The 19,473-nt window shown below is 51.9% G+C and overlaps 4 protein-coding genes and 2 pseudogenes across 7 annotated transcripts; 4 read left to right on the top strand and 2 right to left on the bottom strand.

Moving 5' to 3' along the window:
- Window positions 1-549: 549 nt before the first annotated feature.
- On the top strand, window positions 550-2,885 carry LOC310830448 (uncharacterized protein C19orf85; the record flags this gene model as incomplete). Its single annotated transcript, XM_083710228.1, has 2 exons — window positions 550-789; window positions 2,372-2,885. Exons 1-2 carry the CDS (start codon window positions 590-592, stop codon window positions 2,883-2,885), a joined length of 714 nt encoding a protein of 237 aa, XP_083566354.1. The 5' UTR covers window positions 550-589.
- Window positions 2,886-6,336: 3,451 nt separating this feature from the next.
- LOC310830595 (histone H1.3-like) lies at window positions 6,337-7,340 on the top strand. The gene has a single exon (XM_083710376.1). The coding sequence runs from the start codon at window positions 6,478-6,480 to the stop codon at window positions 7,174-7,176; it is 699 nt and encodes a 232-aa protein (XP_083566502.1). The 5' UTR covers window positions 6,337-6,477; the 3' UTR covers window positions 7,177-7,340.
- Window positions 7,341-8,214: 874 nt separating this feature from the next.
- LOC310830689 (histone H3.2) lies at window positions 8,215-9,589 on the bottom strand. Of its 2 annotated transcripts, none has more exons than XM_083710517.1 (2): window positions 9,486-9,589; window positions 8,215-9,283 (listed from the first exon to the last, which is right to left on the bottom strand). In XM_083710517.1, the coding sequence occupies exon 2, from the start codon at window positions 8,770-8,772 to the stop codon at window positions 8,362-8,364; it is 411 nt and encodes a 136-aa protein (XP_083566643.1). In that variant the 5' UTR covers window positions 8,773-9,283; window positions 9,486-9,589; the 3' UTR covers window positions 8,215-8,361. The 2 variants fall into 2 exon arrangements, with proteins under 2 accessions (XP_083566643.1, XP_083566644.1); XM_083710518.1 differs by having other exon boundaries at window positions 8,215-9,029; window positions 9,486-9,573.
- Window positions 9,590-9,630: 41 nt separating this feature from the next.
- Window positions 9,631-10,247, top strand: LOC310830688 (histone H4 pseudogene; annotated as a pseudogene). The gene has a single exon. The product of its transcript is annotated as a histone H4 pseudogene (transcript).
- Window positions 10,248-16,436: 6,189 nt separating this feature from the next.
- LOC310830692 (histone H3.2) lies at window positions 16,437-17,502 on the top strand. Its single transcript, XM_083710520.1, has one exon. It carries the CDS (start codon window positions 16,939-16,941, stop codon window positions 17,347-17,349), a length of 411 nt encoding a protein of 136 aa, XP_083566646.1. The 5' UTR covers window positions 16,437-16,938; the 3' UTR covers window positions 17,350-17,502.
- A 710-nt stretch (window positions 17,503-18,212) lies between these two features.
- Window positions 18,213-19,035, bottom strand: LOC310830898 (histone H1.2 pseudogene; annotated as a pseudogene). Its single transcript has one exon. The product of its transcript is annotated as a histone H1.2 pseudogene (transcript).
- Between the last annotated feature and the right edge of the window lie 438 nt (window positions 19,036-19,473).

A 19,473-nucleotide genomic window follows, 5' to 3' on the forward strand; every position in this document is an offset into this window, starting at 1 on the left:
CAAACCCTGTTCACGTGTGAGAGATGGAAGAGATGAATATACCTTTAAGGCTTTTCTTATAGCTTTGAACCCCGAAATTTGGGATCCAGCAATGTTGCATTAACTATGAATCCCAGTTTGATGTATCTGTTTGGGGGGGGGGGTCTGCAAAACACGGGGCACAGCTTTGCAAAGCTTTGGCACAGGTTTGGAGGGGATCCCAAATTTTGGGGTTCATAGTTCATGAAGCTCTTCTAGCTTAGTGATTGCGAGGAGATGGGGAGAGAAAGGAGTGACATTTTAGGTGATCCTGTCTTGACATAATGCTTCCAGAAGAGGTCTCTCTTGTTTCTATTTCAAATTTCACTAGGGATAAGGAAGGATGACAGAGATTTGCAGTGAAGGAGACAGGGATGGATGGGTTTAGCAAGAGATGTTGCAACTCAGTTTACTTGGAAAAAAAACATGCCATGACTAGCGTCCTCTAATGGGGGTTCTCTTCTCCCACCTCTCCAGGCCCAATCAGAGCTTCCTTCGCAGGTGCAGGCTACCATAGCAAAAGCGGGACTTTGCAGGAGGCGCTTCGTATCAACTCCTAACAAAACTGAGAATGCCACACGGCAGCCCCCTCTCTCAGCCTTCCGTGGCGCCTCCACGGCCCCTGACTTCATACGAGCGCGGGAGGGATCTGTGCACCTTTGTGTCAACAGCAGCATCCCACGTCATGCGCACCTTGCAGAGACCCTGCAGGAGCCGGCCCGGCAAGAGGAAAGTGAACCACCGGAGGTTCCTACAGAACCAGATTTGCAGGTAGGACATTTGAAGGACATAAGGGGAGCCCTGATGGACCAGGCCAGTGGCCCATGCTGTCCTCACCATCCATGGCCAACCAGAGGCCTGTGGGAAGCCTGCGAGCAGCACTGGAGGACAAAAACACTCTCCCCTCCCATGGTTTCCAGCCACAGATATTCAGAAGCATTGCTGCCTCTGAACTCAACAGCTACCATCCATGTTCTCCCCACCACCCCATGCTTCTCAATCTAGAGTTTATTTGGGAGAAGGGAAGAGGAGTCTTGGGCAAGATGCCCTGAGTGGTCCATCTCCTCCTTGCTGATGTTCCTTCTGCCCGTTGACTTGCCCTCCCCCTCAGGGCTCAATACATATAACCACCCAGAGGGCAAGTGAAGGATTCTGCTCGGTCACTTCCCGCATGCTCAGAGAGCGCAGGGGAACAGGCAGTGATAGCACAGCGGGGGGGGGGGAGGGAGAGGAGCAGAGCCTGGAGGCTTGGGGAAAAGAAGGGCAACAGTGATGGGGGCCTTGGCAAATGCCTGGCGTTGCCTACCTCTCTCTGACAATGGCTCTGCTCTCTCTCCCCCAAATGCCAAACCGGTGCCTATAAGCAGATTCAGAGGGCTGTTGTGGGAAAATGTGAGATTTTTGGGGTGATAAGCACCGGATTGCTCAGTTGGTTAAAGCATGGAGCTGATAACGCCAAGGTTGCAGGCTTAATCCCCGTGATGGACAGCTACATATTCCTGCATTGCAAAGGGTTGGACTAGATCAGGGGTGGCCAACTCCCAAGAGACTATGATCTACTCACAGTTAAAAACTGGCAGTGATCTACCCCATTTTGGGGGGTTCAGGTCAAAGTTGTTGAGCTTTTTTTTTAGGAAGGAAAGCCCCTTATAACTCCATGATTCTAGTAATAGGTAATAAAATAATAATAATAATAATAATAATAATAATAATAATAATAATGCATCCCTGAGATGGAGGCATGCTTACAAACTGTGCTATAAGGCATGGTGAGAAACTCTGATGTATCCAGTGCTTTTTTTTCTGGGGGCGTGCAGCGATACACATTCCCCTAAACATAATCACAGAGCCTAGGGCTTGCCGATAGGAAGGTCGGCAGTTCGAATCCCTGTGACGGGGTGAGCTCCCGTTGCTCTGTCTCAGCTCCTGCCCACCTAGCAGTTCGAAAGCATGTCAAAGTGCAAGTAGATAAATAGGTACCGCTCCGGCGGGAAGGTAAACGGTGTTTCCGTGTGCTGCTCTGGTTCGCCAGAAGCGGCTTAGTCATGCTGGCCACATGACCCGGAAAAACTGTCTGCGGACAAATGTCGGCTCCCTCGGCCAGTAAAGCGAAATGAGCGCCGCAACCCCAGAGTTGTTTGTGACTGGACTTAACTGTCAAGGGTCATTTACCTTTACCTTTAAGTTTGGCCTCATTGAGGGGCAGTATTTCAATATGAGCAGGAAAATGAGAGTACCCCTAAACATTTTTTTTAATAATAAAAAGGCACTGGGTGTATCCCATAGTGCCCTGCTTCAGGTAAACCCATGGCAGCCTGCAGGAAAACTCACAGCCTTTTATTTTCTCCCCCAGGAGTTTCTCAGACATTGAGGCTGCTACTCGCCGCTTGGCCTCCTCCATCCTTTCCCAGGAGGCTCAGACACCCCCTGCAGCATCTCAGCAAATGAATCCTCCCAAGCCCAACATCCCAGCCCCAGCCCGGGCTCCTCCTGGCTCCTTTTTGGGCACAGCAGAAGCGTTTGTGGCTCCCGACCCCAGCCCCTGCTGGGCGCTCTCCCTTGACGCCCTGATGTCAGGACCAGATGAACTTTTTGAGCCCATCACCGAGGAGATGGAACCGGCAAGCAACACCTTGTCTCTGTGTGGTCCCGATCCCTTAGAGTTGTGCCTGCTGGGATGTAATAATGCGCCATCCAGCCTGCCGTCCAGTGGAGAAGGTTCTGCAGCCTGTGGGGCTTGCCCAGTAGCTTCAGACCAGTGCTTTCCGGGGGCATCTCAATGCCCCAACCCTGTCTCCAGTCCAGGGGCTCTGGTGGTTTCTGACTATGACAACTGCATGCCCTTCTGGGAGCTGGAAACATGGTGACTTGACCTCCAGTTTGTTGTTGTTGTTGTTTTTCAAAAAAATTATTAAGTTTCACAAAATTATAAACAAACAAAACACACAAACAAACAAACATAAATCATAACCTTGTTATAATTACACTTATTAACATTGTTAGGTGACTTCCTCGCTTCCCCTTGGTTGAATTTCCATGCATATCCTTCTAACGGCTTTCCAAGTCCTAATTCTTATAAACCTAACTTTGTTCATTAACATCCTTATATCTTTTCAAAGACCTCCAGTTTTAACATCCATCTCAATGTCCTGTTTGGTCCAAGGTGGAGGGTTCATACACACATTTGTGTTCATTTATCCTCATCTTTTTGCCTAATGGATACTTGTTTGCAAGCCAGTTCCCGCAGTGCCATGCATCCTCCTTGTACATCATATTCATTAATATTTGCATTTTTGTATGCACCTTTCCCAAAGAAGTACTTCAACATCTCTGTGCTGTGCTGTCCATTTAATGTTTCATAGAGTGAGTTGGGAAACTGGAAAAGTCTAGAGGAACCATTTCCTCCTTTCTCTCCTCTCAGCCATTCCTTTCCCATTTGAACCCTCTCCTTTCCTTCCTCTCAGGTAATCTACTGTTCTAAATGGTTCTGAAAGAGGAACAAAACAACTTAATTAAATCATTTGTTGGCTTTATACATTCATCACCAAGTATTTTCTTCTTATGCTCAAGTTATGTAAATGTAAACTATGCTGGGCTGTTTAACTGATTCAACTGAAGAGCAGAAAGTTAATTATTGCTCTGCCTAAAACTGCTAATAATGTCCCTCTCTGAATTTTGTGCACCTGATTCAATGATGTAACTATTAAATGTTTGTTTCTTACTGCCACCTAGTGGACTGTTCGATTATTATCCATATCTTGCGCATCATGTATTCCCCACATTTAATCCCTTTAAGTGAGTACAAGGGCCATGTGGCATGTCATTGTGCCACGAGAGAGACAGCCCCATCATGGCATCTGCTGCTGGGGCCTCCAAATGATGTTGGACTACAACTCCCATCATCCCTAAGCGTTGACTGCTGGCTGTGGCTAATGGGAATTGTAGTCCAACATCATCTGGTGAGCCACTGGTTCCCCATTCTTGTATTTCAAGTGATACCCCAGGCCCTAGGCTTTCATGGCTTCTAGAGCAAGTTAGTGGCTTTGCAAGGAAAGTTGTATGAGAGAGCGTGTGGTGTGGTTTTGATAGAGATAGATAGATGATAGATGATAGATAGATAGATGGATATTAAAAAAGAGATCGCTTCGGTGAGATTTCTGTGTGCCTGCATAGCACAGATGCTAAAGTCGCAATGCATTCATGTATATCTACAACAACTCTGCAAAGATACATGAGGTTGAGAAGGAGAAACTCCCTCACTGCCACCATTTCAAAAGAGTAGAACCCAGGAATTTCATAAATATTCTTCACATCCTGGCTGTGATGTCACACCCTGCTTTCAGTATACCAGCTGCTGCTATGTTTATTATAAAAAGGTAAAGGGACTCCTGACCATTAGGTCCAGTCACAAATGACTCTGGGGTTGTGGTGCTCATCTCGCTTTACTGGCCAAGGGAGCCGGCATACAACTTCTAGGTCATGTGGCCAGCATGACAAAGCCGCTTCTGGCAAACCAGAGCAGTGCACGGAGATGCCGTTTACCTTCCCGCCGGAGCGGTACCTATTTATCTACTTGCATGGGCGTGCTTTTGAACTGCTAGGTTGGCAGGAGCAGGGACCGAGCAACAAGAGCTCACCCCGACCCCGTCATGCGGATTCGAACCGCCAACCTTCTGATCAGCAAGCCCTAGGCTCTGTGGTTTAGACCACAGCGCCACCCACGTCCCTATGCTTATTATACAAGTGGGCAATTTTAAAATCTGGGAGAATGGAAATAAAACTAAGCATGTAAATTTTCTCCCACAAATACATTTTCTTGTGACTTAAGCTGTAACTCTCCACAAAGATCCCTTGATGTGAGTTATGTACATTTATTGCATGCACAGGTTAAACAAGGTGTAATCCTGTATAGTTTTGTAATGCTTTCTTTTGCTTGGTTTTTTATTGTTGCTATGGCTTTTTTAAAAAGCATTCCTTCAGAGGAGGCAAAGGACTGCTTCTTATTTGAAATGGAATGCAAATGCATTAATTTCACTCAAGTTAGAAAATTATATGAGGACCATGAAAGGGGATTAAGGCATTAACACAAGTAACAAAACATAGAAAGTCACTAGACTCCATTGCATCCATCCTATGTCTTCAGTCTAAAACAGGGGGAGACAACATGGAGTCTTCCAATATGCTGCTGGACTACAACTCCCGTCCTCCTTGGTTGGCCATTGACCATGCTGGCTGTGGCTGATGGGAACAGGAACCCAAAAACATCTGGCGAGAACTGTGCCCTAAAGTGTACTTTATGAGACTGTAAGGGCAAGAGATGTATTGCAAAGAGATGTGTGGAACATGCCAAAATTGCCAATTTGCAAAAGGATTTAATGATATTAGAGGGTAACTTAAAGTTGGCTTAATAACACAAGTTTCAGCTATTGCTTATCTGTATTATGATTTCTGGATTCTGCTCTGCCTTCATTTACCATTCATCTGTGGGCAGAGGCACTGACCTCTTTATAGCCATTTAGTGTCCTCTATGTTCCATATACTTCAACATATTAGATCTGCTATCCCCTTTCAAATATAAAATAACTAGCAAACAATGTGAGGATGTGGGAAGGGGGGAAGTTCAAAGAGAAAACAACTTTTAATAAAAACATTTCTCATGTTCCAGTGCTAGACAATAGAAACCAATCAAATCAATAGTGTCTTAAGGGGAACTAATGGGTTACCTTAAAAATGTTGTGGGTTCCTTAGGGGACCAGGCCTTAAGCATCACAATAAAGAAAAGAAAAGGGGAAAGGACAATTATGTTTTAGAAATTTTCTACACCGTAAAACTGAGGGCCTTTCTGTGCGAGGCAACTTCTCTCTGGGCCCAAAGTGAATGAATGAATGTGTTACTTGGCCCAACTCGAAGCGCTTTTGCGCGCCACCGGCCACTCGGGAGACGCCGGGTCCCCCACCAGCGGGGCGCAGACCCCCCCGAGATTGGCCCGGCGCGGATCTCGGGCCCCCGATCGCCGCGAGAAGTTTTTAATTTAGCCGAAAAGGGCCCAGATTTCCCGGCGCCAGGCGCGCTGAGCGGGACTCGGCCACGCTTCTGCCTGGTTTCCCCGGGCGCGCCGCCTCCCCGGCCCGCGAGGCGGCCGGGCTCGGAGAGAGAGGCTCCCGCGGGTCCGTTTCGCCCGGGGCCCGGCGCGCTGCGAGACGGCGACGCGGCGATTTGGGCCCTTTTGTGGCACCCAAGAAACACAAAGTTGCAGCGGGGACAGGAGCCATTTCTGGCTGCGGAGGAGAGCGCGGGGTCTGCGAGCGCACCAATCAGCGCGCAGCTCCGCCCCTATAAATAGCAGGCAGCTCCGGGGCCGCACTTCAGACTTTACTTTTCGGTTCCGAGAGGTTCTAGCCCGCCACCTCCTCCTTCAGCATCAGCCCCAGCGGAAAGCCGTCGCGAGCCGAGGCGACCATGTCGGAGACTGCTCCCGAAGCGCCCGTGGCCGCGGCGCCGGCCGCCAAGGCGCCGGCCAAGAAAGCCAAGAAGCCGGCGGGAGCCGCCAAGGCGCCGCGCAAGGCGTCGGGCCCCAGCGTGACGGAGCTGCTGACCAAGGCGGTGGCCGCGTCCAAGGAGCGCAACGGGGTGTCCCTGGCGGCGCTCAAGAAGGCGCTGGCGGCCGCCGGCTACGACGTGGACAAGAACAACAGCCGCATCAAGCTGGGCCTCAAGAGCCTCGTCAGCAAAGGCACCTTGGTGCAGACCAAAGGCACGGGCGCCTCGGGCTCCTTCAAGCTCAACAAGAAGCAGCTGCACGACACGGCGGCCAGGGACAAGGCGGCGGCGGCGGCGGCCGGGGCCAAGAAGAAGCCGGCCGCCGGGCGCACCAAGAAGGCGGCGCCCAAGAAGCCCGCCTCCGGCTCGGCCAAGAAGCCCAAGAAGCCGGCCGCCAAGAAGAGCCCCAAGAAGGCGGCCGCGGCCAAGAAGCCGGCGGCGGGCGCCAAGAAAGCGGCGGCCAAGAGCCCCAAGAAGGCCAAGGCCGCCAAGCCCAAGAAGCCGGCGCCCAAGAGCCCCGCTAAGGCCAAGGCCGTCAAGGCGAAGGCCAAAGCCAAGCCCAAGACGCCCAAGGCCAGAGTGGCCAAGCCCAAGAAGGCGGCGCCCAAGAAGAAGTGAAGGGGCCACGCCACGCCATGCCCGCCCGCCAGCAGCCCTCGCCATCCCAAAGGCTCTTTTAAGAGCCACCCACTTTCTCACCCGGAAAGAGCTGACTTTCGCACCACAGGTTCTCCCCGTACTTTGAAACTCACACACCCCTTTCTCGCCCGCTTTTTAATAAATCCCTGTGCGCACTTGCACCCTCCTAGTCTGCGCTAGCACTTCGGTGCAGCTACGCACAGGGTTGAGTGGTTCGCCTCTTTAGCCATATGGTTTGGGGTACTTGGTTTTACAGAGCTGTACCAGGCATCATAACTTGGGTGTTTGGAAAGTCACACCTCTCCCGCACGCACGCCTCCTTTTTAATAAAATCAAAAATAAAGGGACGCTGCAATCCCTGCGCGCACTTGCACAGTACAGTCGGCGCTAGCAGCTCGCCGCACGTCAACCCATCTGGCTTCAGGAGTGCCAGCTTTGCCCCGCGACCGTGGGTACTTGGAGCCGTAGATGTCATGCAGCATGCATGGCCCTAGCACCGAAATTGTTGGGTGCCCATTCACGGGAAATTGTGTGCCACCTATGCCTGGGTTCCGGGACTGGCGTTTGGATAGTCTGTCCGCACCCAAACCGCTGTTTAATAGGAACGCACTCACTGCCACTACCATAAGACAGCGCTGGCACTTCTGACAACTATGTACACCTTCGTGGCTGTGGGTACCTGAGTGTGAAAGGCAGTGGCTTCTTTGAGCGGGATTACTGCAGCGCCATCAACTAAGTATGCATTTTTAAAAAGTATTAGAATTATCGATTCTTAAGACGCGGACCTGTCTTTGTTCCCACCAAATGTCCATCTAAGCTAACATCCTCCTTTAATAGTGGCCAAGAGTTCTGCGAGCGGGTCCCGAGTGCAAGAAACCTTGGTGTACGAGTTCCAGGGGTGTAGACACACAATTTCCTGCTCACTGTTTCCCACTCCTTTCAAAAAAGCGATTGGGGGGGGGGGGCTGTGCGGCGAGTGTAAGTGATAGATGTTGGGACCAACGTATGGAGTAGTGCTAAACATTAGCAACTTTACTTGGGTTCACAGAAACAGAAGCGAGTCCCAGCTCTTCCGGAGGAGAATGTGGTGGCTCTCAAAAGAGCCTTTGGGGTAATGACGAGGCGCAGGAGGGTGCGGGGGGCTACGAAGTAGCAGGTGCTGCCTCACGCTCTTTCCCCGCGGATGCGCCTGGCGAGCTGGATGTCTTTGGGCATGATGGTCACCCGCTTGGCGTGGATGGCGCACAGGTTCGTGTCTTCGAACAGACCCACCAGGTAAGCCTCGCTCGCCTCCTGAAGAGCCATCACCGCAGAGCTCTGGAAACGAAGGTCCGTCTTGAAGTCCTGCGCGATCTCGCGCACCAGCCGCTGGAAGGGCAGCTTGCGGATCAGAAGCTCCGTAGACTTCTGGTAGCGCCGGATCTCGCGCAGCGCCACTGTGCCCGGGCGGTAGCGGTGAGGCTTCTTCACGCCCCCCGTGGCCGGAGCGCTTTTACGCGCAGCCTTCGTGGCCAGCTGCTTGCGCGGCGCTTTGCCGCCGGTAGATTTCCGGGCGGTCTGCTTAGTCCGAGCCATTCTCTCGCCAGCAGCAAATAGACGGGACAAAGCAACACAGGTCTAAGACTGTAATGAATGAGCAAACAGAGCAGAATCGCGGATATTTATAGAAACCTCCTCTTGACCTGATTGGTTGAAAGAGCCATGATACATATTTTTTAAGTTTCCGGGCTACACCATGATTGGACAAAAGCTGCTCCTCTTCTATTCGTCAGAGCTTTTTCGTCATTCATTCTCATTGGAGCTGATGATACTTCCTTTACATGATCTCGTTTCTGTAGCGAAAAAGCATCAGAAGATTGAGCGGCGCTGAGCTTTCTGTAACTTGTAACACTTAGGGAACAGGCCGTGAGATCCACATTATGTATCTTTTAAAGCGAGGCTTCCTCGGAGTGCTGTGGTGGTGAATATTAATTAAAGAGGGGCTCTGTGTGGCTTCTCCTAGTTAGGAAAGAACGATTAAGGAACATTCGAGCATTTTGGCATCCGTGTGTCTCGATCGGCGTCGGATGTTACACTGAAGTGAGCGCTGGGAAAAGAAAGCAGTTAATACTAGAACGGCATTTTAATAAATCATTTCCTCCACTCGGCTATTATTTAAAGCGGGCGATTTAAGTGGCACAAACCGATTTCTTGCCTCGACACTTCAGTCTCGCTATTACTCCTGGGGCTGATACCCACTTACTGGGTGGTACGTAAAAAATTGCCCCTTAGAAGCAAAATGCACAAACCTGAATAGAACAATTTCCCTGTATGAATTGCATATAATTTCGCCTGCTAAGCATCTTTTACTGAGGCTCCAAGCATACCCAAATAACGTGAAATAAGAGAAAAATCTGATTGGTCAGATTCAAACCCTCGCGGAATGATTGGTGAAGAAGCCGAGCTACTATGACGAGCACGCTGACGGAAGAGGGGCGTGGCGATGTCAGAACACGCCCCCTTTGTGCAGGTTTCACTCAGGTCGGGCTCAGTGCTATATATACCCGTGCCGTTGTTCTCGCAGCTTCATTCCTTTTTCCTTCGTCTGAGAGTTCATCAGCAGAAATGTCTGGTCGCGGAAAGGGAGGCAAAGGCCTTGGGAAGGGAGGCGCCAAGCGGCACCGCAAAGTGCTTCGCGATAACATCCAGGGCATCACCAAGCCAGCTATCCGCCGCTTGGCTCGCCGCGGAGGCGTGAAGCGTATTTCTGGCTTGATCTACGAAGAGACCCGAGGCGTCCTCAAAGTCTTTCTGGAGAACGTGATTCGCGATGCTGTGACCTACACCGAGCACGCCAAGAGGAAGACCGTGACTGCCATGGACGTTGTCTACGCTCTGAAGCGCCAGGGTCGTACTCTGTACGGTTTTGGTGGCTAAACTTTTCAAAACCCTTCATATACTTAAGAACCCAAAAGGCCCTTATAAGGGCCACCCACGCTTTCATAAAAAGAGCTGTGCTCGCTTGTATCTTAAAAAAGCAACGTTGTGATAAAATGGATGTGTTGCGATTTTTCGGTAGCAATGTAGCCTTGTGCTTGTAGACTTAGGTTGCCTAAGGAAACATGATTACGGTTTCGGAACTTGGGCCGGTTTCCAGCATTTGATATTTTCTTGCCACATTTGCGCTACTTTTGTAGCGACCGACTCAATACTGTACGTAGTGGGAGCTTTGCGAGCTTACTATTGCCTGGGTTAAAATCCCCACCCCCGGTTTCCCGTCTTTGTTGAATTTTCAAGCCCCATGTAGAATGCTAAAAAAGAGTAATGCTGGTCGCCATTTCCTTTCTCAAGGCTTTTTATAGCAGATCTCGCAGCTACTTTCCCCCAGATCTACGCGTCTGCAAATAGGTTTTCCGTTTTCATATAAAAAAAGTTCTATATCCTGCCTCGTGTGCTTCTTAACATAACACCCCTTTTAACGCGCGATTTAATCGTCGGTTTAGCTATACTGCAAATTGGGGAGTGGGAGGCGCGTTTATCCGTGAACAAAGAAACCAGAAATGGCATAGAAAAAAACGCGGGATTTCTAGTAGCTATCCAATTGCAGAGCAACGCGGGGATTTTAGATTGGTTCCACTCAAGCGCGTCACAAATCACGTGACTTCATTCTTATCTCCTTTTGCCCCGCCTTCCGTGCTGACTACTCAGGTGCAAAGCGTCGCTTTGTATGCTGGACCATATAAGAAAGTAATTGAGCTGGCCCCTTAACTCGGAAAAAAAAATGTTGGGGGGAAATGATGTACCGGTAGCTTGTTGGTGCCTTAGGACAGGTGAGCGGTTGCTGAGCAATACCTTTTCATGAGTACCAGTTATTGAAATCAGAAAGACAAAGCTGTTGAGTTCATCAGAATTCTATCAAGAACCAGCTGTTAACCGTTTCGTCATGCACACACATAGGTAAAGGTAAAGGTACCCCTGCCCGTACGGGCCAGTCTTGCCAGACTCTGGGGTTGTGCGCCCATCTCACTCAAGAGGCCAGGGGCCAGCGCTGTCCGGAGACACTTCCGGGTCACGTGGCCAGCGTGACATCGCTGCTCTGGCGAGCCAGAGCCGCACACGGAAACGCCGTTTACCTTCCCGCTGGTAAGCGGTCCCTATTTATCTACTTGCACCCGGAGGTGCTTTCGAACTGCTAGGTTGGCAGGCGCTGGGACCGAGCAGCGGGAGCGCACCCCGCCGCAGGGATTCGAACCGCCGACCTTTCGATTGGCAAGTCCTAGGCGCTGAGGCTTTAACCCACAGCGCCACCTGCGTCCCATGCACACACATAGAACCTATTAAAGTTAGAGAGCAAAAGTAAAGAGAAATACAAGTAAAGTGTATATTAATTTTAGTTGGTTACACCAGGTATACAAATATATTCCAGTTTGTGTGGTGATAATTAGTGGTTTGGCTTGAGCAGCAATAAAAATAGTATCAGAGCCTTGCCTGTTTACTTTCACTGCAGATTCTTAGAGACAGGAGAAACAAAATGGACAAAGTACGTATTAGGAGACTTTTTTGGTGATGCTAAAAAATTGTCATGATTCTAAAATACATCTTGTTATGTACTGAGTTGAATAGGATCCAAAAAGCAGCAGACTAATTGGTCCTAGAACAATAGGATTCAGAATGCAGCAGTCTGATTGGTCCACAGGAGCCACCCAATCCAGCTCCAGGAGGAAGTGAATCTGCAGCCTGATTGGCCTACAGGAGAATCCTAGAATTAGCCAATCATGTGGGGCCAATTGTGTAAATAATGTATATAAAACAGACATTCTGGGGGCACTTCCATTCCTCCTCACCACTCTGAGCTGAATAAAGAGCATGAAATCCACTCTTGACTCTGAGTATATTTCACTGGCAACAATGATGGGATCCTACCAAGCTGATTGCCACACACAGCACTGCAGCAGCACCACCTGCTGCACCGCTGCCTCAAACTGTGTATCCAGGCTGTCGCACCATTGCCTTGCACCATGTATCCAGGCTTCAGCTCCAGGCCCCAAGGAACTGAGAATGGCAACTGACAGCAGCTTCTCGCCATTCAACCCAGCATCTGGAGACTGGGAAGCGTATGCCTCCCGTTTCACCTTCCTCCTAGAAGCCAAAGGAGGAAGAAGCCAAACCAATGAAGAAGCCAACCTCCTAGAAGCCAACCAACCTCCTAGAAGCCAAACCAATGAAGAAGACGCCAAGAAAAGGGCGATATTCTTCAGCGTCTGCGGAGAGGAGACGTTCAAAATTGCCCGGGCTCTCCTTGCACCTGAAGACGTCACTACTGTTCCTTACAAAACAATAATGGAACGGCTGAAGGGGCACTTCTCGCCGCAGCCCTCAGTGGTGGCTCTTCGAAATGCCTTCTACGCAAAGCGGCAAGCCCCTGGGGAAACCATAACTGGGTTTGTGACCTCCCTCCGCCAAGCTGCCTGGTTCTGCAACTTCTCAGAGTTGGAGAACATGCTTCGTGACCGCCTCATTGGTGGCCTGAAGGATGAGAAGCTGCAACGACGCCTCTATGCCAAGAAGGACCTAACGTTCCAGGTTGCTCTGGAGGAGGCCCTGACAACTGAAGCTGCCAAGAGGTCGATGCAAGAGGCACGGCTGAGCCTGCCGCACCAACCGAGGGTCCACCACAAAGACCTCACCGACGACTCAGGATCCAGCAGGGAGGATGTGCACCGAGTACAGCAGCGCACTCAAGCAGCACACAGACCACAGCTGCTTTGATTCACCACCCTGGGAAGGTGATGGGCCATGCGGACGCCCTAAGCAGGCTACCACTACCCAAAACGGCCCGACCTAGCCCCCGCGCAAGAGGTTAAGAGCCTGGAGTTGCTTCCCAACCGCCCCATTCAGGCACAAGAAGTTGCACACCATTCCAAGAAAGATAAGGTCATCTCCTGGGTCCTGGACTGGGTGTGGAGCGGATGGCCCAGCAGCAGCCCCGGACCAGAATTTGCAGGCTACACAACCCATAAACATGAACTGTCAGCCCACAAGGGGTGCCTGTTATGGGAAGCAGGGTCATTATTCCCCATCCCCTCCACAAAAGGGTCCTCACATCCCTACATGAGACACACCCAGGGATAGTGAGAATGAAGGCCTTCTCCAGGAGTTATGTGGGGTGGCCGGGGATTGACAGAGTGATAGAGGCCTGGCCTGCCAAGAATCCCGCCCATATCCCCCAAGGGCCCCAATCCAGTCCTGGGAGTCTGCCCAAGCACCATGGTCACGCCTGCATGTGGACTTCGCTGCATGTGGAACTTCAGGGGGAAAACATTCTTCATAGTGGTGGACTCCTACACCAAATGGCTGGAAGTCGCACTGGTACCGTCCACTTCGTCTTAGACAACGGAACCACATTTATTTCAGGAGAATTCCAGACCTTCACAGCGCTGAACGCCATCTGCCACATCCGCTCAGTGCCATTCCACCCTGCCACCAATGGCCAAGCAGAATACATGGTGTGGACCACAAGGACACCCTCTGCCGCATGACGCAAGGGGATTGGGAGTACTGCCTTGCCATATTCCTTCTAGCACAGCACAGCACCCCCAGCTCAACGACTGGCCGGAGCCCTGCTGAACTAATGGGCTGGCGCCTCGCAACCAGACAGAGCTCAGGATGAGGTAGTGGCGGGGGAAGGCAGGAACCCCCGGACCTTCGTGGCCCAGGACCCAGTGTACGCAAAGAATTTTGGGGCAGGCCCGGCATGGGTACCTGCCACAGTCTGCAGGGTCACTGGCCCTGTGTCGTGCGAAGTGGTAACGGGGGGGGGGGGGCAATGCTGGCACCGCCACTGCAACCAGCTACAGCGACAATTCCCAGGAGAAAACCAGGACAGGTTAGAGGAGTCCCAAGGGAACAGTGGGGCAGTGAGGCCCGTAGAGCAGGAGGGGCCAGCAGGGGAGGCAGAATCAGTAAATACAGAGAGGACCTGCAAGACCGAAAGGACACTGGAACTAGAGCCACAACTGAGCAAGCCAGTTGCGCCAGACCAAACGGCCCCATTGCAGCCAGCATCCTCGGAACATGAGCCAAAACCCGAACCCCTGACCAGGGAACACCCCAGGCCGCAATGCACACGTAGGCAGCCGGCGTACCTTGAGGACTATGAATGCAACCTCTCAGGCAGGACTGGAACTTAGAGGGGAGGGGTGTTATGTACTGAGTTGACTAGGATCCAAAAGGCAGCAGTCTGATTGGTCCACAGGAGCCACCCAATCCAGCTCCAGGTGGAAGTGAATCCGCAATCTGATTGGCCTACAGGGGAACCCCAGAATTAGCCAATCACATGGGACCCATTGTGTAAATAATGTATATAAAGCAGACATTTTGGGGGAACTTCCATTCCTCCTCACCTCTATGAGCTGAATAAAGAGCATAAAATCCACTCTTGACTCCGAGTTAATTTCACATCTAATGGATGTTGGTGGGGGCAAATGGAAGTTGATTAGATGTGTTTTTTATTATTACATCAAGAAGCTCTGTTCAGGCACCCAGAATAATGTCAGTGAGCATCAAGTGTGTAGAGGAAGCTCCTGCTGAATCCCACCAGGAAGCCCCCCCCCCCAATCCATGCTGGCCACTTTCAGTTCCTGGAAGGAAAGGTGGGGTAGACAAGGGGGGGGGGAATAAAAATAATAATCAGTGGTGACAGGGGCTGATGGAACACAACCATTTATTTGGGGTGGTGGTTGGGGGTAGGGAACAGGTTCCTCATCCCTGTCCTACAGTTTATATGCCTGTGAAAATCTTATTGAATACATGAGGAGGGCAGTTCGCAGAGTATAAAAGGGCAAGTCTGCCCCTCATGCGGAGAGCATGTCCCAGCTGTGGTTTCTAGCCCATCAGCCCCAGCTGATGAAGTGACTCAACTGCAGTGGCAAAATGTTGGCATAAACAGCTGAGCACACAGCAGAGTTGTAAATCACTTGTGCCACTGAGAAGGTGGGGGAGGAGTGTGTATTTGGTTAATGTATTAGGTAAAGGGACCACTGACCATTAGGTCCAATCGTGACCGACTCTGGGGTTGCGGCGCTCATCTTGCTTTATTGGCCGAGGGAGCCAGCGTACAGCTTCCGGGTCATGTGGTCAGCATGACTAAGCCGCTTCTGGTGAACCAGAGCAGCGCACAGAAACACTGTTTATCTTCCCACCAGAGCGGTACCTATTTATCTACTTGCACTTTGACGTGCTTTCGAACTGCTCGGTTGGCAGGAGCTGTGACTGAGCAACAGGAGCTCACCCCGTCGAGGGGATTCGAACTGCTGACCACCTGATTGGCAAGTCCTAGGCTCTTTGGTTTAACCCACAGCGCCACCCGCATCCCCCTGCTTAATGTATTACTCATCCTCTAAAGCAGTGGGCAGCACATTTTGCTGTCAGTGGGCCGCACTCCTTTGTGGGCAGCCCACTGGGGGCCACATGCAAGGGATGGGTCGGGGCAGAATTAAAAAGTGGGTGGAGCAATAGGTGTGGCTGACCTTATAGGCTACCTTCTAGCCATGCAAATGTCAGAAATCCCTACATGTACACACATGTGTGCACACAAGCATCTCCCTCCATGCAAGCAAGTTGTATCCATTCCAACCAGGCAAAAGCACAAAGGCGCCCTAGTGACCAAAGTGGCCTGGGGAGAGTCCCTAGGATTGGTCGGAGACCTGAAGGCCTGCATTTGACCCCATGCCAGAGTAGGGATTATTAACTGCACATTTTAATGAACAATTTCACGGATTTCAATACATTATGTATTGCCTTATCGAATCATAGAGTTGGAAGGAATGCTTTAGTCCAACCCCCTGCAAGGTAGGAATATGCAGCTAGCTGTCTCTTACAGGGATAGAATCTGCAACCTTGATATTATCAGCACCACACTCTTAGCATTGAGATGGTACTGCACCCCCCCCCCCACACACACACCTTTTTTGGCTCTGCTGAAATACTAGGAACTTTAGACTCCACTCCAATTTTTTCAATTCCTCCCCTCCTCTTTACTTTGTTACTACAGTGCACGATCTTGTTTCCCCCTCTTCCATCTCCATCTTTGGTGTTCCTTCTCTTAAAACGTGGGCCACTTTTTTCTGCTGAAAGGTGAGATAAAAATCATTTTTTTGGGAAGGGGAAATATACGCTTGTTAGTTTGATATGAATTACCTCGACCATATAATAGGAATTAAATGTGCCACTGACAAGTCCTATAATTAGGGAGTAATTTCCATGGAGCTAGTTCTGCCCCCCCCCCCCTTCTCAGTGTGCTTAGGTTTTGCAGCTCTAATAAAATGAATGCTAAGGTTATTCATGTTGAATAACAAGGGAGAATCCGCACCGGAGGGAATTCCTCCTTGCGCTATGATTCCTCAAGCACAACACAGCAGCCGTGCGCGTTCTTTCCGTGTGTGAATCTGTGAATCGTTGCGGGATGTGACTGGGCATGGCATGTTTACTGCTAGAAAGCGAGAGGCGGCCCGGAGGGTCCTCACTCCGGAGAACAAAGACTGGGCGTGCGAGAAGGAGGATCAACCAATCGGAAAGCTTTGCCATCACCGGTCCAACCAGGGCAGAGCCCGGGATATTCAAACTTTTTCAACGACTGCGTTGCGGACCTCAGCCAATAGGACCACGAGGATTCGGCTATAAATATCCGCCAGCCCAGCCGCTGGCTTCATTGTTTCGAAGTACTACAGAGAGGTTAACTTTGTTGCTGACTTCCTTGGAGAGATGGCCAGGACCAAGCAGACCGCCCGCAAATCTACCGGTGGCAAAGCGCCGCGCAAGCAGCTGGCCACGAAGGCTGCGCGTAAAAGCGCTCCGGCCACGGGGGGCGTGAAGAAGCCTCACCGCTACCGCCCTGGGACTGTCGCCCTGCGAGAGATCCGTCGCTACCAGAAGTCTACGGAGCTGCTGATTCGCAAGCTGCCCTTCCAGCGTCTGGTGCGGGAGATCGCGCAGGATTTCAAGACTGACTTGCGCTTCCAGAGCTCTGCGGTGATGGCCCTTCAGGAGGCGAGCGAGGCTTACCTGGTGGGTCTGTTCGAAGACACGAACCTGTGCGCCATCCACGCCAAGCGGGTGACCATCATGCCCAAAGACATCCAGCTCGCCAGGCGCATCCGCGGGGAAAGGGCTTAAAAAACTACAGTATTACAATTGATTTCGGCAAACTCGTAACAACCCAAAGGCTCTTTTAAGAGCCACCCACTCCTTCCCTTAAAGAGCTGGTCGCTGCTGCAGCATTTTATCGGGGGGGGAAATCTGACCTGTATATTAATACTGTCCAAAATACATAACGGGCTATCCCTGGTATGACTTCTACTGCATTTGTATCTTTAAATAGGCTTACTTAAAAAACACTCATTTTTAGAAGCTGAAGTAATGGGCTACGATTTCAAGCTTTGGTGTGGCGTAACCACGTAAATATTTGAGAAAAGATTGGCGGGGGGGAATGGGCACTGGTGGTTGCATGGCGGATAGGCTTTAGCAGAATATGGCAAAGGAGACCTCACTACCCTGTTCTCTTGAGTTTATACCGGAGTTAAACACTGAATGATTGACAAGGGTGGTCGCAGCTCCTTCAGGCTGGAGATGTGGGGGATTTAAGGATCTGGGAAAACTGATGACTGGCGCAAGCGCGTACTGGAATTTCAGCGTTCATTCTTGTGGGTGGAGTAAGGAATATACCTAGCGGGAAATTGTGTATCTACACCCCAGGAACTCGTACACCAAACTTTGTTGCACTCGAGTCCCCCTCGCGAAACTGTTGGCCACTGTGTGAACCAGCGAAGACTTTTATTAAAATGCCCTCAATTCACGCTTAGCTGACAACACAGGAGTTAGGCACAAGAGTAATCCCGCTCAAGCAAACTACAGTACACTACTGCCCTGTAAAACCAAGTACCCCAAACCATATGGCTAAAGAGGCGAACCACTCAACCCTGTGCGTAGCTGCACCGAAGTGCTAGCGCAGACTAGGAGGGTGCAAGTGCGCACAGGGATTTATTAAAAAGCGGGCGAGAAAGGGGTGTGTGAGTTTCAAAGTACGGGGAGAACCTGTGGTGCGAAAGTCAGCTCTTTCCGGGTGAGAAAGTGGGTGGCTCTTAAAAGAGCCTTTGGGATGGCGAGGGCTGCTGGCGGGCAGGCAGGCATGGCGTGGCCCCTTCACTTCTTCTTGGGCGCCGCCTTCTTGGGCTTGGCCACTCTGGCCTTGGGCGTCTTGGGCTTGGCTTTGGCCTTAGCCTTGACGGCCTTGGCCTTAGCGGGGCTCTTGGGCGCCGGCTTCTTGGGCTTGGCGGCCTTGGCCTTCTTGGGGCTCTTGGCCGCCGCTTTCTTGGCGCCCGCCGCCGGCTTCTTGGCCGCGGCCGCCTTCTTGGGGCTCTTCTTGGCGGCCGGCTTCTTGGGCTTCTTGGCCGAGCCGGAGGCGGGCTTCTTGGGCGCCGCCTTCTTGGTGCGCCCGGCGGCCGGCTTCTTGGCCCCGGCCGCCGCCGCCGTGTCGTGCAGCTGCTTCTTGTTGAGCTTGAAGGAGCCCGAGGCGCCCGTGCCTTTGGTCTGCACCAAGGTGCCTTTGCTGACGAGGCTCTTGAGGCCCAGCTTGATGCGGCTGTTGTTCTTGTCCACGTCGTAGCCGGCGGCCGCCAGCGCCTTCTTGAGCGCCGCCAGGGACACCCCGTTGCGCTCCTTGGACGCGGCCACCGCCTTGGTCAGCAGCTCCGTCACGCTGGGGCCCGACGCCTTGCGCGGCGCCTTGGCGGCTCCCGCCGGCTTCTTGGCTTTCTTGGCCGGCGCCGCGGCCACGGGCGCTTCGGGAGCAGTCTCCGACATGGTCGCCTCGGCTCGCGACGGCTTTCCGCTGGGGCTGATGCTGAAGGAGGAGGTGGCGGGCTAGAACCTCTCGGAACCGAAAAGTAAAGTCTGAAGTGCGGCCCCGGAGCTGCCTGCTATTTATAGGGGCGGAGCTGCGCGCTGATTGGTGCGCTCGCAGACCCCGCGCTCTCCTCCGCAGCCAGAAATGGCTCCTGTCCCCGCTGCAACTTTGTGTTTCTTGGGTGCCACAAAAGGGCCCAAATCGCCGCGTCGCCGCCTCGCAGCGCGCCGGGCCCCGGGCGAAACGGACCCGCGGGAGCCTCTCTCTTCGAGCCCGGCCGCCTCGCGGGCCGGGGAGGCGGCGCGCCCGGGGAAACCAGGCAGAAGCGCGGCCGAGTCCCGCTCAGCGCGCCTGGCGCCGGGAAATCTGGGCCCTTTTCGGCTAAATTAAAAACT

This window comes from Podarcis gaigeae (genome assembly GCF_964106915.1).
Source record: "Podarcis gaigeae genome assembly, chromosome: 13".
Taxonomy (NCBI): domain Eukaryota; kingdom Metazoa; phylum Chordata; class Lepidosauria; order Squamata; family Lacertidae; genus Podarcis; species Podarcis gaigeae.